Source organism: Pelophylax lessonae, assembly GCF_965119305.1.
Source record: "Pelophylax lessonae genome assembly, chromosome: 5".
Lineage (NCBI taxonomy): Eukaryota > Metazoa > Chordata > Amphibia > Anura > Ranidae > Pelophylax > Pelophylax lessonae.
In genome coordinates this window covers 71286665-71300655 of record NC_138772.1, presented here as the reverse complement: position 1 = coordinate 71300655, position 13991 = coordinate 71286665, and the positions used below count along the sequence as shown (strand labels likewise).

Below are 13991 nucleotides of genomic sequence, written 5' to 3'. Positions count from 1 at the left end.
TACTGAAAGATATTAAGCAATTTACCTGCATTTTATTTTATAAACAGAAATTATATCGGAAAGACTTTGAGGAAGCCATAAAAGGGAAAGCGTCCGTGGACCTCGACCTCACACCCAGCTTCCTGCATGCAAAACATGCTACTAGCCTGCTCAGTGAGGTATGACTCATAAAACATTATAGTATTATCTTCTCATATATGTGCATAATGACTGTTTGATAAGCTTTTCATTTTTGTTAACTTTTTTCATCTCTAGAAAGAATACAGGAAAGATCTAGAAGAAGGCGTCAAAGGAAAGGGACTGACTGTTCTGGAAGACACCCCTGATTCGATAAGAGTAAAAAATGCAGCACAAATACTAAATGAGGTAAACTGATAAAGTAAATATAAAAATAGAAGAACTTAGTGGTATACATAGTGGCCCTGCATTATAGAGATCAGGGGTTCAGTAACCATGAGGACAATTTCTGCAGGGTGGTTGTATGTTCTCAGTGTTTGTCTGGCTTTCTTCTTGGTATTCCAATTTCTCCCCGTAATGTAAAGTGTATCTAAACAGTACAAAACTTAATATATTGCAGCTTAGATGTGGTGGATACATTAGTTTTTTCCATTTCTTTTAAAATTGCTTTCATCTAATGATCCTGCCAATAACACACTTCCTGTTCAAGGGTGAAATCACTCATTCGTCATCTTAGTACATGAACTTTACAAGGACTTCAGAAACACCCTCCATCCTCCTCATCCCTATAAAATGGGGGGGGGGTGTTCTGTAGTCTGTAGGTAAACTGGGCAGACCAAAATAGGAACAAGAGAAGTTTATTGTTAATGTTTACATGTACTTTAAATGCATAATATAGTAATTGCAGGTGTGACTTTTGGCATTATACAACATTCCCCATGCTCCAGTTAGTGTAGCTTTACAATCCCAGAAAGCATATGACGCAAAAAGAACACTAGAATCAATTTTTGAAAAATTAGAGCAATTCAGGAGATGAAAATCAGGCAGTGATGGGGATTAGTTTGTAGGCAGCCAGCTGTATGCTATAGAGACCAGGTAGACTGTTGCACTCATTCAGTTTACATGAAAAATTACCATGTTGGACTAGAGTGCCTCATCAAGATCTAGAGTTATTGTATCCATAAAATATCTTCATGTGATCTTTCTCTGGGGAACACATACTTCTGGAGTATTAGTCCAATTTACAGAAGGATAGGTGCTATGAAGGAAAATTCCCCTTCTATGGGCTATAACACCCTGCCAAGCAGCACCTGTCTGTTTTTAGCCTAATATACACGGTGCACTTCCTGTACTACTGTGTTTCTCTTTTTTTTTTATTCCTGCTGGATGCTTACTGGGTATGGCAGTCTTTTTCTATTTTATAGTTTTCTCCATACTAGAAAGAGAAGATCTAAACTTCCTCTTCTGAGCTAAACTACTGATCTGTAACACGCCATTGTAGGCTTCCACCAAGTGACAACCCTGGCCACCTGGTTTGGAGTACTCCAGCTATCTTCTTCATGAGGGCTCTGTTGCCTGAGCTTACCTTCATCTATCTCACCCTTTAGAAGTTGACTCACCTATTTGACATTGACAGGGCTGTTTGACTTCTTTTTGAAATTCGGATGCTTTTTTTCTGATTCCACGTAAAGGTTGTGTTGCCTCAGTAGCCAAAAAAAGTTGTTGAATTTTCTGTGTCTAATTCAGGCAGTATTCCAACACGATAATGACCTCAAACACACCTCCAAGACGACCACTGCCTTGCTAAAGAAGCTGAGGGTAAAGGTGATGGACTGGCCAAGCATGTCTCCAGACCTAAACCCTATTGAGCATCTGTGGGGCATCCTCAAACTGAAGGTGGAGGAGCGCAAGGTCTCTAATATCCACCAACTCCGTGATGTCATCATGGAGGAATGGAAGAGGACTCCAGTGGCAACCTGGGAAGCTCTGGGGAACTCCATGCCCAAGAGGGTTAAGGCAGTGCTGGAAAATAATGGTGGCCACACAAAATATCGACACTTTGGGCCCAATTTGGACATTTTAACTTAGGGGTTTACTCACTTTTGTTACCAGCAGTTTAGACATTAATGACTGTGTGTTGAGCAATGTTGCCAACCTTTCAGATTGAAATTTACTGACACGACACCCAAAAATTACTGGCACAGCCAAGTTTTTACTGGCATTTCCAAAAGTTCCATAAACAGTAAAGTGCAGTGCAAGATAAAAAGATAAAAAGATAGTCCATAGACAGCAAGATCCAAATCCAATTCGGGTTGTGCAGGAAATAAGGAAACAACTCAATCCCCTTCACCAGTGAATACACCGCGCTCACCTGAAAATGGAATAAATAGCGCTTTCCCCAAGGGGTTAATAACCGGGAACACTCCTCAGTAACCACTGCTCAGGCAAGGGATTCTATCAGCTGCTCAGATCCGGACTCATCAATGTGCATACCATATATAAAAGAGAGAGATACTCTAAGTGCTCTCTGTAACACACTTTATTTTTTTTAAACATAAAAGAAGGTATTGCACTTACATATAGCTTGAGATAAAAGCATATTAGAGCATAGTGTTCTCTTCATGTCACCGTGCCTCTAGACCGGAGAGACACAGTGCCGATGCATACAGCACAGCTTCAAGATGCAGCTGATTCAAAGGATGGCGGCGGGTAACGAGCGGCTCCACTTCCCGTTCCTTTCCTTCCTGGGAAGTGGAGACACACACACACATGAAATTGACTCTCACAGTAAAACTGACAGAAGTGTGCAGCAGTACAGATGATGATGACATCTCACTGACATGACTCCTGAGTCACATTACAGTCTCTGCCAGGTGATCCCTTTAGTCCACTCCAGTCCAAACAGCACTGACAGCCCCACTCCCGGCTTACCCTGCTCCTGCCCCGCAGACCCACACACAAGGCTCTGGCCACTCCACTCGACTCTCTTGCGCCATGACATCACAAGATACGCTCAGGCACCCCCTCTGCCAGACCTGCCCCTGCTGGCAACTCCCAAACACAATGTAGCAGGCACTCGGAAGGTCTCGACCAGCCGGAACATCACAGCCATATTTTTTACTGGCAACCTTTTCCTGTTACTGGCATTTACTGGCAGGAGAAAAGTGCCCGCTTTTTACTGGCTGCCAGTAAAAATACTGATGGTTGGCAACACTGGTGTTGACTTATTTTGAGGGGACAGCACATTTACACTGTTATACAAGCTGTACACTCACTACTTTACATTGTAGCAAAGTGTCATTTCTTCAGTGTTGTCACATAAAAAGATATAATAAAATGTTTACAAAAATGTGAGGGGTCTACTCACTTTTGTGAGATACTGTGTATATATATATATATATATATATATATATATATATACAGTGGTGATCGAAAGTTTGGGCACCCCAGGTAAAAAATTGTATTAATGTGCATAAAGAAGCCAAGGAAAGATGGAAAAATCTCCAAAAGGCATCAAATTACAGATTAGACCTTCTTATATGTCAACAAAAGTTAGATTTTATTTCCATCATTTACACTTTCAAAATTACAGAAAACAAAAAAAATGGTGTCTGCAAAAGTTTGGGCACCCTGCAGAGTTAATATCTTGTACTGCCCCCTTTGGCAAGTATCACAGCTTGTAAACGCTTTTTGTAGCCAGCCAAGAGTCTTTCAATTCTTGTTTGAGGTATTTTTGCCCATTCTTCCTTACAAAAGTCTTCCAGTTCTTTGAGATTTCTGGGCTGTCTGTCATGCACTGCTCTTTTAAGGTCTATCCATAGATTTTCAATTATGTTGAGGTCAGGAGATTGTGAAGGCCATGGCAAAACCTTCAGTTTACTCCTCTTGATGTAATCCCCCGTGGATTTCGAGGCGTGTTTAGGATCATCATCCATTTGTAGAAGCAATCCTCTCTAACTTCAGCTTTTTCACAGATGGCATCAAGTTACCATCCAAAATTTGCTGAAATTTTATTAAATCCATTTTTCCTTCTACTCGTTGGATGTTCCCTGTGCCACTGGCTGCAATACAACCCCAAAGCATGATTGATCCACCACCATGCTTAACAGTTGGACAGAGGTTCTTTTCATTAAATTCTGTGCCCCTTCTTCTCCAAACGTACCTTTGCTCATTCCGGCCAAAAAATTTGATTTTAACCTCATCGGTCCACAGAACTCGTTTCCAAAATGCATCAGGCTTGTCTATATGTTCATTTGCAAAGTTCAAACGCTAATTTACGTGGTGAGGTCGTAGAAGAGGTTTTCTTCTGATGACTCTTCCATGAAGACCATATTTGTACAAGTATCTCTTTATAGTGGAATAGTGTACCACAACTCCAGTGTCTGCCAGATCTTTCTGGAGGAATTGTGCAGTCAAACGTGGGTTTTGAATTGTTTTTCTCACAATCCTGCGAGCTGTTCTGTTTGATATTTTTCTTGGTCTTCCAGATCTTGCTTTAACTTCCACTGTTCTTGATGACTGCCATTTATTAATTACATTCTGAACAGAGGATATTGACATCGGAAAACGCTTTGCTATCTTCTTATAGCCTTCTCCAGCTTTGTGAGCGTCAACTATTTTCAGTTTCAGTTTTCTAGACAACTGCTTAGAAGATCCCATGGTGCTGATTGTTGGGGCAAGGTCAGATGAGTCTGGGCATTTAAAACCTTTGAGATTGACATCACCTGGTCTTCCTAGATGATGATTGAGAACAATCCATGACACTGGCAGGTCTCAGTCTTGCAAAGGGGGCAGTGCATGCTATAAATTCTGCAGGGTGCCCAAACTTTTGCAGATGTCATTTTTTTCATTTTCTGTAATTTTGAAAGTGTCAGTGATAGAAATAAAATCTAACTTTTGTTGACGTATTATAAGAATGCCTAATCTGTAATTTGATGCCTTTTAGAGATTTTTCTATCTTTCCTTGGCGTCTTTATGCACATTAATACAAATTTTTACCTGGGGTGCCCAAACTTTCGATCACCACTGTATACAGTATATATCTTTTCTGTAGTGTAGTTGATTAAGTTATGCATGTCTCATGTTGAAATAGATTTTCTTCTTTCATGAATTGCTCATCGTTTTCTACTGTTTGCCTCTCATGGGTTTTAGCCAATGGGGTAGGAGTTCTCCAATCTACCACTAATGATGTTATGCTATGCTGTGTTTCCCAATGAACTCAATGAAGTAAAAAAAATAAAATAAATAAAAATCATCACAATACCAACTTGTGTTTTCTTCATTTAAGAAAGAGTACCGTAAGGATCTGGAAAATGACATTAAAGGAAAAGGCATGGAGTTGAGTGCAGACATCCCTGATATGATGCGAGCTAAGCGGGCAACTGAAATTCTTAGTCAAGTAAGAAACAAAACATATCAATTTACTCTTTTTTTGGGAACTCTAAACTAAGCAAAAATGGGATTTATTGAAGCTTACCAGTCTTTAGATGTTGTGGCTGCATTCCTTTTTTTCCAGGCTTTTCCCCTTTATTTTCACCGAGTGATCCTGTCAGTAATACATTTCCTGACATAGGGTGACAGCACTCACTCACTGTACTGTAATGTATTTGTGGAGGGGCACTGATGTCTCCCAAGGACAGGAAATACATAGGATTACAGAACATTTCCCCCTCTTTACAGAGGAGAACTGGACATTGTTGATAACAGTACTTGGGGTTTCAGTGATACAGAGTCTACATTATGAGTTAAAGCGGAGTTCCACCCATTTTTAATACGTTGGATTACATAGATGTATGTAATCCCCTTTAAAACGACTTTTACCAATGGAAACCTTTTTTTTTTTTTTTGCTAGTAAATACCTTATTTTCTTGTTTATTCCTCCTCACTTCCGGGTCCGATCGGCGATGACGTCATTCGCCGATTCGCAGTGTGTGCTGGGATGTATTCCATGCCAGAAATCTCGCAGTATTACCCAGGAGCTGAGCTGTACTGTGTGTATTGAGGCCGTTACCTGCCCCGCCTCCGCCCCGTCTCCTCTCAGTGAGCGAGGACTGAAAGCATTATATCCTCACTGAGCTCACTGAGAGGAGGCGGGGCAGAGGCGGGGCAGAGAATGGCCTGAATACAATTGGTAAAAGTTTCCATTGGTAAAAGTCGTTTTCAAGGGGATTACATACATCTAAAGTTAAGAAAATGGGTGAAACTCCACTTTAACTGGATTTCAGGCAGGGTCAACAGACATTTTTTTTGCACTTATTGATCAAATACTACAAATTGCTTTTAATAGTATAGTCAGCAAACCAAAAGGGGCAAAGTTTGTCTCTTTATCACTTGTTAGCCTTTTTTTTTTTTAGCCTAAAATGGATGATCACACAGGCTGCACATAAGGGAATATGCTAGATTTTAAAATGTTCAATATTCTAAATTTCATCTTTTTTTTTAGGACTGTAGCAAAAATACAGGCACAAAATTGCATATAACAGTTTCTCAGGCACAGCTAAGAAGCAACTACAACATATTTTTATGCACTGTAGGGATATGACAGATTAAAACTGACATCATTACACAACTTGAAATATCATTGGTATAGTTTTGTTCTAATTAAGTCACATGAGAAACCTCTATTTCGTCTAGAAGTAGCTTGCACTATCACCACTCGATACCAAAAAGGGTAGACATGTAGGTAATGAGACAAGCAGCCATTGGCACTAGATAGGGGTGACCCCATTGGGGAATTTTGTGCTTACATCCCTAAAGTATCCATTTATTTGTATTCTCTTTGGTGGAAGCAGTTCTTTATTTCTTTATCTAAGAGCTAAAATTGTTTTCTTTTGTTTTTTGTTTTTAAAGAAAAGAATATACATCTGTATGAGCCTACATAAAAGCTGTCCATGTATTTTATTGCATATCTAAAGAAATAATAGTTCTTGTTGCTCATAGCAGCAACTTTCAGTCCCGGTTCACACTGGTGCAATGTGGGAAACACTGCGAATCAGATCCGGTTCCCGCATTGCACGAGAATTGCACAGTGGTTCACACTGAAATCTGCGAATTGTTGGGGGTGTCAATGTAAAGTTAATAGCACACCCAGATTGGTTCGCAGATCACAGTACAAACTATGAAATGATGCAGGAATCAGATCGCATAAGTGCGAACACCTATGCGATCCGATACCAGTGCGAACCAAAAAAGGGTCCTGTACCATTTTGGTGCGAATGCGATGCAATTTCAGCCATACATTTTGTATGGCTGGAATTGCATCGCAGAGACATCGCATGTGATTTGCACAGCAATGCGGTGCAAATCACATGCGATGTCTGGTATCGCACTGGTGTGAACCGGCAATCAAATGATAATATTGTACTAGAATCACAGTAGGTAAAATCTGATCAGCGACTATATGCACTTTTTTTTTCCTTTAGACACTTTTAGAAGATATAGTATTTCAGCAAAGCAACAAATATTCGGTAGAAAAAAGGTGTAGTGTGCTAGAGGTGACATGATTTGTGACACCAACTGGGACAATATGCTCCAGTAATGTAAACTCCCTTTTTTCATAGGAGGTTTTGAATCATCCAAATACAAAACATCAGTGGCTCATTGTCCTCGTATGAACTGTGTACTAGTTCACATTTTTGTGCCTCTTCTTGGACCCAAAATAGATTAGTGTTGTAGGAGGTTAGATAGATCATTGTAATAATTGTTCTAATTATTTCCTCTTCATACTACTCAGATAAAGGCCATGTGTAATTACTGTAATCATACTAATGGGTACAAATGAGGCTTTTCCTAAGAGGAAATTACTCTGTCCTCGGCTTGGATCTATCGCTGAGAGCAACAATGTGTTCCATCTGATGCTGGAAATATGTTCTCTACCATTACATTGGACTTTATTACATGTAATGCACCAATGTTCCTCGCACTGAAAACACAAGCTTTTTACAATATACATTCAATCTAATTTTACCATAAACACTTAAGGATGTCAAAAATTTCAAAGCAGACAAAAATGTCTTTAATAGTGCAAGCTGAACTTTCTGGTTCAAAGCTGCGTGTGCTTCCCGGTCAACGTGCTAGTGGCGACCTTTTATTTTTCCCTATGAAAGCAGAACTGTAACCTAACTGTGTTACAGAAATATATACATATATGGACAGTATGGTCAATAAATAAAGACTTTTCATCTACTAACTTTCCAATCTGTTTGGATATGCAGCATTCTACTATGCCATGGATCCTCAAACTACGGCCCTCCAGCTGTTGTGGAACTACACATCCCATGAGGCATTGTAAAACTCTGATATTCACAGACATGACTAGGCATGATGGGAATTGTAGTTCCGGAACAACTGTAGGGCCATAGTTTGAAGACCCCTGGACTATGCACTGGGGGTTGATTTACTAAAACTGGAGAGTGCAAATTCTGGTGCAGCTGTGCATAGAAATCAATCAGCTTCCTTTTTATTTTGTCTAAAAATAAACAGCTGGCGCATAACGGGGAAGAAAAGTATCACCAGGGACTTCACCAGTGTCGCTAAAAACACAACAAACAGAGTTAATAGTTGTCAAATAAAGGGACAATTTATAGGTCCATATATAAAAAGGTCCATAAAGGGTCCATAAAAAAGGTCCATAAAAAAAATCCCAAGATGCACTCCTGAGGCAGCTCTAGTGACAAGTAGAAGATGCTTGGAGTCAACTGAAAAGGAAACACAGGCGCCACTCTAAGTGCGGTAACTTGAGATTTATTGTATAAGACCAAAGAAAGGGGTACTCACAAAGGTAATATAATGTAAAGCTCATAAACAACACTCCGGTAAGGATCAGGATGGCTGGAGCGGTAGCGGTAGACAGGCTGTAAGCGGTAGCTGGCCGCACTTCCTAGTCCTGGGGACACTCAGATGCCAATCCGTCATGACTTCCGGAAGCGTGATTACGTCATGGCGCCTGCAACGCGTTCTCGGAGCCTGAGGAAGGAGCGCATGCTCCGAGAACGCATCGCTGGCGCCATGACGTAATCACGCTTCCGGAAGTGACGACGGATTGGCATCTGAGTGTCCCCGGGACTAAGAATTGTGGCCAGCTACCGTTTACAGCCTGTCTTCCACTACCGCTCCAGCCATCCTGATCCTTACCGGAGTGTTGTTTATGAGCTTTACATTATATTACCTTTGTGAGTACCCTTTTCTTTGATCTTATACAATAAATCTCAAGTTACTGCACTTAGAGTGGCGCCTGTGTTTCCTTTCCTTTTTATTTTGTCAAAGCCTAACTGAGTAAGCTGAAGTTAGAAGCTGATTCTTTACCATACACAGCTGCACCAGATTTTGCACTCTCCAGTTTTAGTAAATCAACCCCAAATGTCTCTGTGCTGCCATCTTGATCTCATCAGGCAATTCATTCCTGGATTACATGACAGCCCACACATGACATCCCTGTGCCTAGTGTACTGCCATCATGGCAACCTTTACCTACAAGCTAGAAAGTGGCATTTTATATGCCATGGTAGTGGTAACACGTGTCAGTGCTTCCTGTGCATAGCTCAAGCCGCATACTCCTCCTACTTACAGACTGTGAGTCGCAGAGTAACATATGATTAAAGGTGAATTCCAGCCTTTCCTATACCGCTTGCCAACCGCCTCATAGCAGATTTACTGCTACAGGGCAGCCGCGCTGTGCAGAATCACGTATATATACATGATTGTGCATTTCGGGGTTTTGGTTGCAAATGTGCACCGCGCAGGCTTGCTCCCGCTGGGATTTTACACAGCGGGACATGTAGACCCGATGTCTGCTGGCACCCGCTGAACGTTCGGTACACTGACAGTATGCCAGTCTGCCTATGTAAACAAGGCAGATTGTCATTCTGTCAGTACAGAAGACACGGATCCTGTGTTCTTGCAAAGCAGAAACACTGATCCATTTCTTCCACTAGTAAACCCCCCCCCCCCCACAGTAGTAAAGCACTGGTCAGGCACACAATTAACTCTTAACTCTCGCCCCTGATGTTAACCTCTTCCCTGCTTGTGTCATTAGTACAGTGACAGTGCATATTTTAAGCATTGATCACTGTAATAATGTCACTAGTCCCCAAAAAAGTGTCAAAGGTGTCAGTTAGGTGTCCGATTTGTCTGCTGCAAAAACTAAAATATCCTATAGTTTGTAGGCGCTATAACTTTTGCGAAAACCAATCAATATACGCTTATTGGGATTTTATTTTACCAAAAATATGTAGCAGAATATTACATTTTTTTTTTCTATTTTCCCGGTCAGGCAGGCAGCGTGATTGACAATGGATTTACATCGGGGGACACTATTTTTTGTTTTTTATTTTTCTTGTGGTTATTACTTTCTATAACCCTATCGTACCCCTACCCATTTGCTGAATGGGTTTCATTAACAGGGGGCGGGATCGGGGGGGCCACCCTTGTTAAAGGGCTTCCAGATTGCGATAAGCCCCCCATCCACAGACCCCAGCAAGCTGCTTTGGAGTAGGGGGGGAGCCCCCCTGACCCAAAGCACCCACTCCCAATGTTGAGGGCATGTGACCTGGTATGGTTTGGGGGGTGCACTCGCCGCCTCCCCTTTCCTGACCTGCCAGGCTGCATGCTCGGATAAGGGTGTGGTATGGATTTTGCGGGGGGACCCCACGCCATTTTTTAAATTTTTTTATTTTCAATAGCCGGATGCCGGCTATTGTAACCGCAAGTTATTTTATAGCGGAGTTCCGGCCACATATACATTTTTTAGCTAAAAATACCCCCCTAATCCTAAGCTAGCCCCAATTACACTAACACTAACCCCACATTACAGTAGTGTACAGTAAATGAATATAGATAAAATGTTACCTTTAAAATGTATTGAAAAGCGCGGCCATCTCCGGTGTGGGCATCTGAAGCCGCTGTGTCCCCCGCTGTGTCCTTCTTCCTGGTTTCAGCTACCCAGAATGCCGATCGCAATCTTGCGCATTCGCTGTAGATTGTGATCGGCAATCAGAGTAGCGGCCGGCCATTCCCATTGCATCCTGGGATTGATGACGCTCATCTCCCGGGACGCAATGCAAAGGAGGAAGTGACATTGGGGGCCGCGGCCGCATAAGGAGGAAGAGGAAGGAAGGTATGTTAATTTTTATTGAAACAAGGTAAGTGAAAAAAAAAATATTAACTATCCAATTCTTTTTTAGGTTTTTTTTTACTCTACCTGATGCTGCAAAGTTTTTTTTTTTTAGGGTGGAATTCCGCTTTAAATGGAATTTGACTTGTTTTTTCTTTAGAAATTTAATTTTTGCTGTAGCATGTTTTATGCATGCTACAAATGCACCACTTTATAGGCTTTATAGGGGACCCCCAGGCACTATATTTAAAGGAATTTTTAATTTTTATTGTTGCATTTTAAGCATAATTAAAATTACTGCTCCTGAAAAAACAATGTTTTTTTTAAAAAAAATGTTATTGATACATGTCCCCCAGGGCAGTATCTGGACCCCCATACCCCTTTTATGGCCAATTACTTGCCTGTAAGCCTTCAAAATGGGCACTTTTGACTTTTGTTCGGCTCCTATAGACTTCAATAGGGTTCACAGTTCGGGTTAGAACATTTCCCCTGTTCGGGACATCTGCTAGGGGTTTTGCTGGGGTTTTATTCCCATCCCTGCTCTCCATTATAATTTTGTACTATTCAGAGTCAGTGGCAGAGGAGTATTCCCTGCAGGAGAGTGAGGAATAAGGTAAGTATATTACCTTATTCATCATCGCCTAGACCAGTGGTCTCAAACTGCAACCTAGGGGCCAGATTCAGCCCTTTCCTTGTCTTTATCCTGCCCTTAGGGAACTTTTCCTCCCACTGATACAAGACACTGTTCCTCCCACTGACATCTACAATGGGACATGATTCCTGCTACTGACATCAGCAATGGGGCACTATTTCTTCCATTGATGCCAACAATGGGGTACTATTCCTCAAACTGACACCAATGATGGGGCAGTATTCCTCCCACTAATACCAAAGATGAATTGTTTACTCCCACTGATGACAGGTTTATTTCTACTCCCAATGGCCACAGTCTGCCCCCCCCCCCCTAAAGTCTGAAGGATAGTAAACTGGCCCTGTGTTTAAAAAGTTTGGAGACCCCTTCTCTAGACAAACTGAGCAGTTAACCCAGCGTGGAAAGAAGCAAACTGCGAGGGTAACGTTGTCTCAAGCCTGGAATTCAGCTTTAAAGTAATGCATGGGAAAATATTTAAAGTATGCTATTAAATCCATGTTAACAGCTTTCAACTGTTAACTGTTTATAAATGACATTAGATAGACATTGGGAGTCTGTAAAATAAAGTCAGTTATGTTTTTGTATTGGAAGTCTTACTAGTTATAGAATGCATTGTGAGAAAGACAAAGATGAAGATTCAAGTAATTTTCCTGTAGATGCCTTCCAAAGAACAAGGTTATGTCTAAGCTGGATGTAGAGGATTTCTCCAAATGTAAAGATGCTTCTTCTTTTCCCTTTTCATTAGAAAGAATACAAAAAAGACTTAGAAACAGAGATAAGAGGGAAGGGAATGCAAGTAGATGCTGACTTTCCGGAGATACAGCATGCAAAGAAAGTCACGGAATTTATGAGCCAGGTTGGTACTGGATGTCTGCATTGGAAATCAGAGTTTATCTATTGTGCTATTCTCAATTAGTACCAAAAAGCCTAATTTGACACTTAAAGATCAATTAACGAAAGCATGATCCATGCAGTGTTTTAAATATTGTGTAATAATTTTATATTTTCAGTCAATGAAAATGATTAACTAAGGTTTTATCACACAAATCAGATGACTTTGCTTCATGCGCTGGTTTGTATTATATACTGTGCTAGTTTGTATCAAAAAGGCACTTCACAAAAAGTTAGGCCCTGAGCGTTTTTCAGCTCGTAGAACACTCATCTTTGAAGTCTCACAACGCCCAACAAGCAAAATCCTCTTCATTTCAATGGCCCCTGTTCACATATGATCGTTTTATCGTCTGAAGCAAAACGCCTGAAGCTCAAAAAAGTACATGAGCTTCTTTTTTGGCAGATTACAAGCGTTTTTGTTACATGTCAATGAATGCCTCCAAACACCTGCCAAAAACGCCTAAAAAAACCCCGAAAAACAGCTGAAAAAAGCCCAAAAAAGGCCTTAAAATGATGCACTCAGGTGTGAATGGAGCCTTAAGGTCTGGAACAGTAGTAGTTTAGAGACTCTTTAATGACTGACTCAGTAACTATAGATTGGTGTAAGGCTGATCTGGTGCCTATATTTACAAAGGGATCAAAGTCTTTAGTAAATATAGACCAGTTAATTTCTATAGTCAGGAAGATACTGGAGAGTTTGATAAAAGACCACATAGAAGAGATTTTGCTAGAAAACAATATTTTACTTTCAATCACTTTTTATTGATAACAACAATAAGATACATTAACTGTTCCAAGTATACAGCAGAAATGAAGAACATTGTAACAACAGAATTCAATCTTGTTTATGCTCTCAAAAGAAATAGCACACACCTGTTATTGGGAAGGGGGTCAGGGTAGTCATTTTCTTAGTAGGTAGCTGCAATATAGCCATGGGAGGGGAATTGAAAAACAAGAAGTCTCTGACCTGCTACTTAAATGTAGTACCAAGGTGTCAGCATTAAGAATAGGGCCCATGCACCAGTACATGGTTGCGATACTTATGGGGGTCCCCATTCCCCATGTCCCTTGGAGGGCAAAGAGACATGGGGCAGGAAGGGGAGAAGGGAGGAGAGATCAAAAAAAAAAAAAAAAAGGGGGGGGGGGCGGAGGAAGTGGGGCAGGGAGATGGGAGGTGGGGGGGGAGAGAGAAAGAGCTGTAAATTAACCACCTTAGCGGTAATCCCGAGCGTGACTCGGGGTTGATTTTTCATATCAGGAGCGGTAACCCCGAGTCACGCTCGGGGTGGATTGCAGAGAGCGCAGCGGAGCTTCTCTTACCTTATCCTGGCGATCCAGCGATGATCTCTCATTGCTGCGACCGCCAGCCGAGAGTCCCGC

General features: G+C 41.2%; 2 protein-coding genes across 3 annotated transcripts in view; both read left to right on the top strand.

Annotated features, from left to right (window-relative positions):
• Window positions 1-13991, top strand: part of LOC309555747 (LIM zinc-binding domain-containing Nebulette) — a 328664-nt gene that overhangs the window by 277031 nt on the left and 37642 nt on the right. The window lies entirely within an intron of this gene.
• LOC309555575 (nebulette-like) overlaps window positions 1-13991 on the top strand; it is a gene marked incomplete at its 5' end in the record, with an annotated part of 100411 nt that overhangs the window by 78051 nt on the left and 8369 nt on the right. Inside the window, 4 exons of the mRNA XM_082257635.1 lie at window positions 48-158; window positions 256-366; window positions 5246-5356; window positions 12466-12576. Coding sequence (XP_082113761.1) covers window positions 48-158; window positions 256-366; window positions 5246-5356; window positions 12466-12576 — 444 coding nt within the window. The remainder of the gene's footprint in view (window positions 1-47; window positions 159-255; window positions 367-5245; window positions 5357-12465; window positions 12577-13991) is intronic.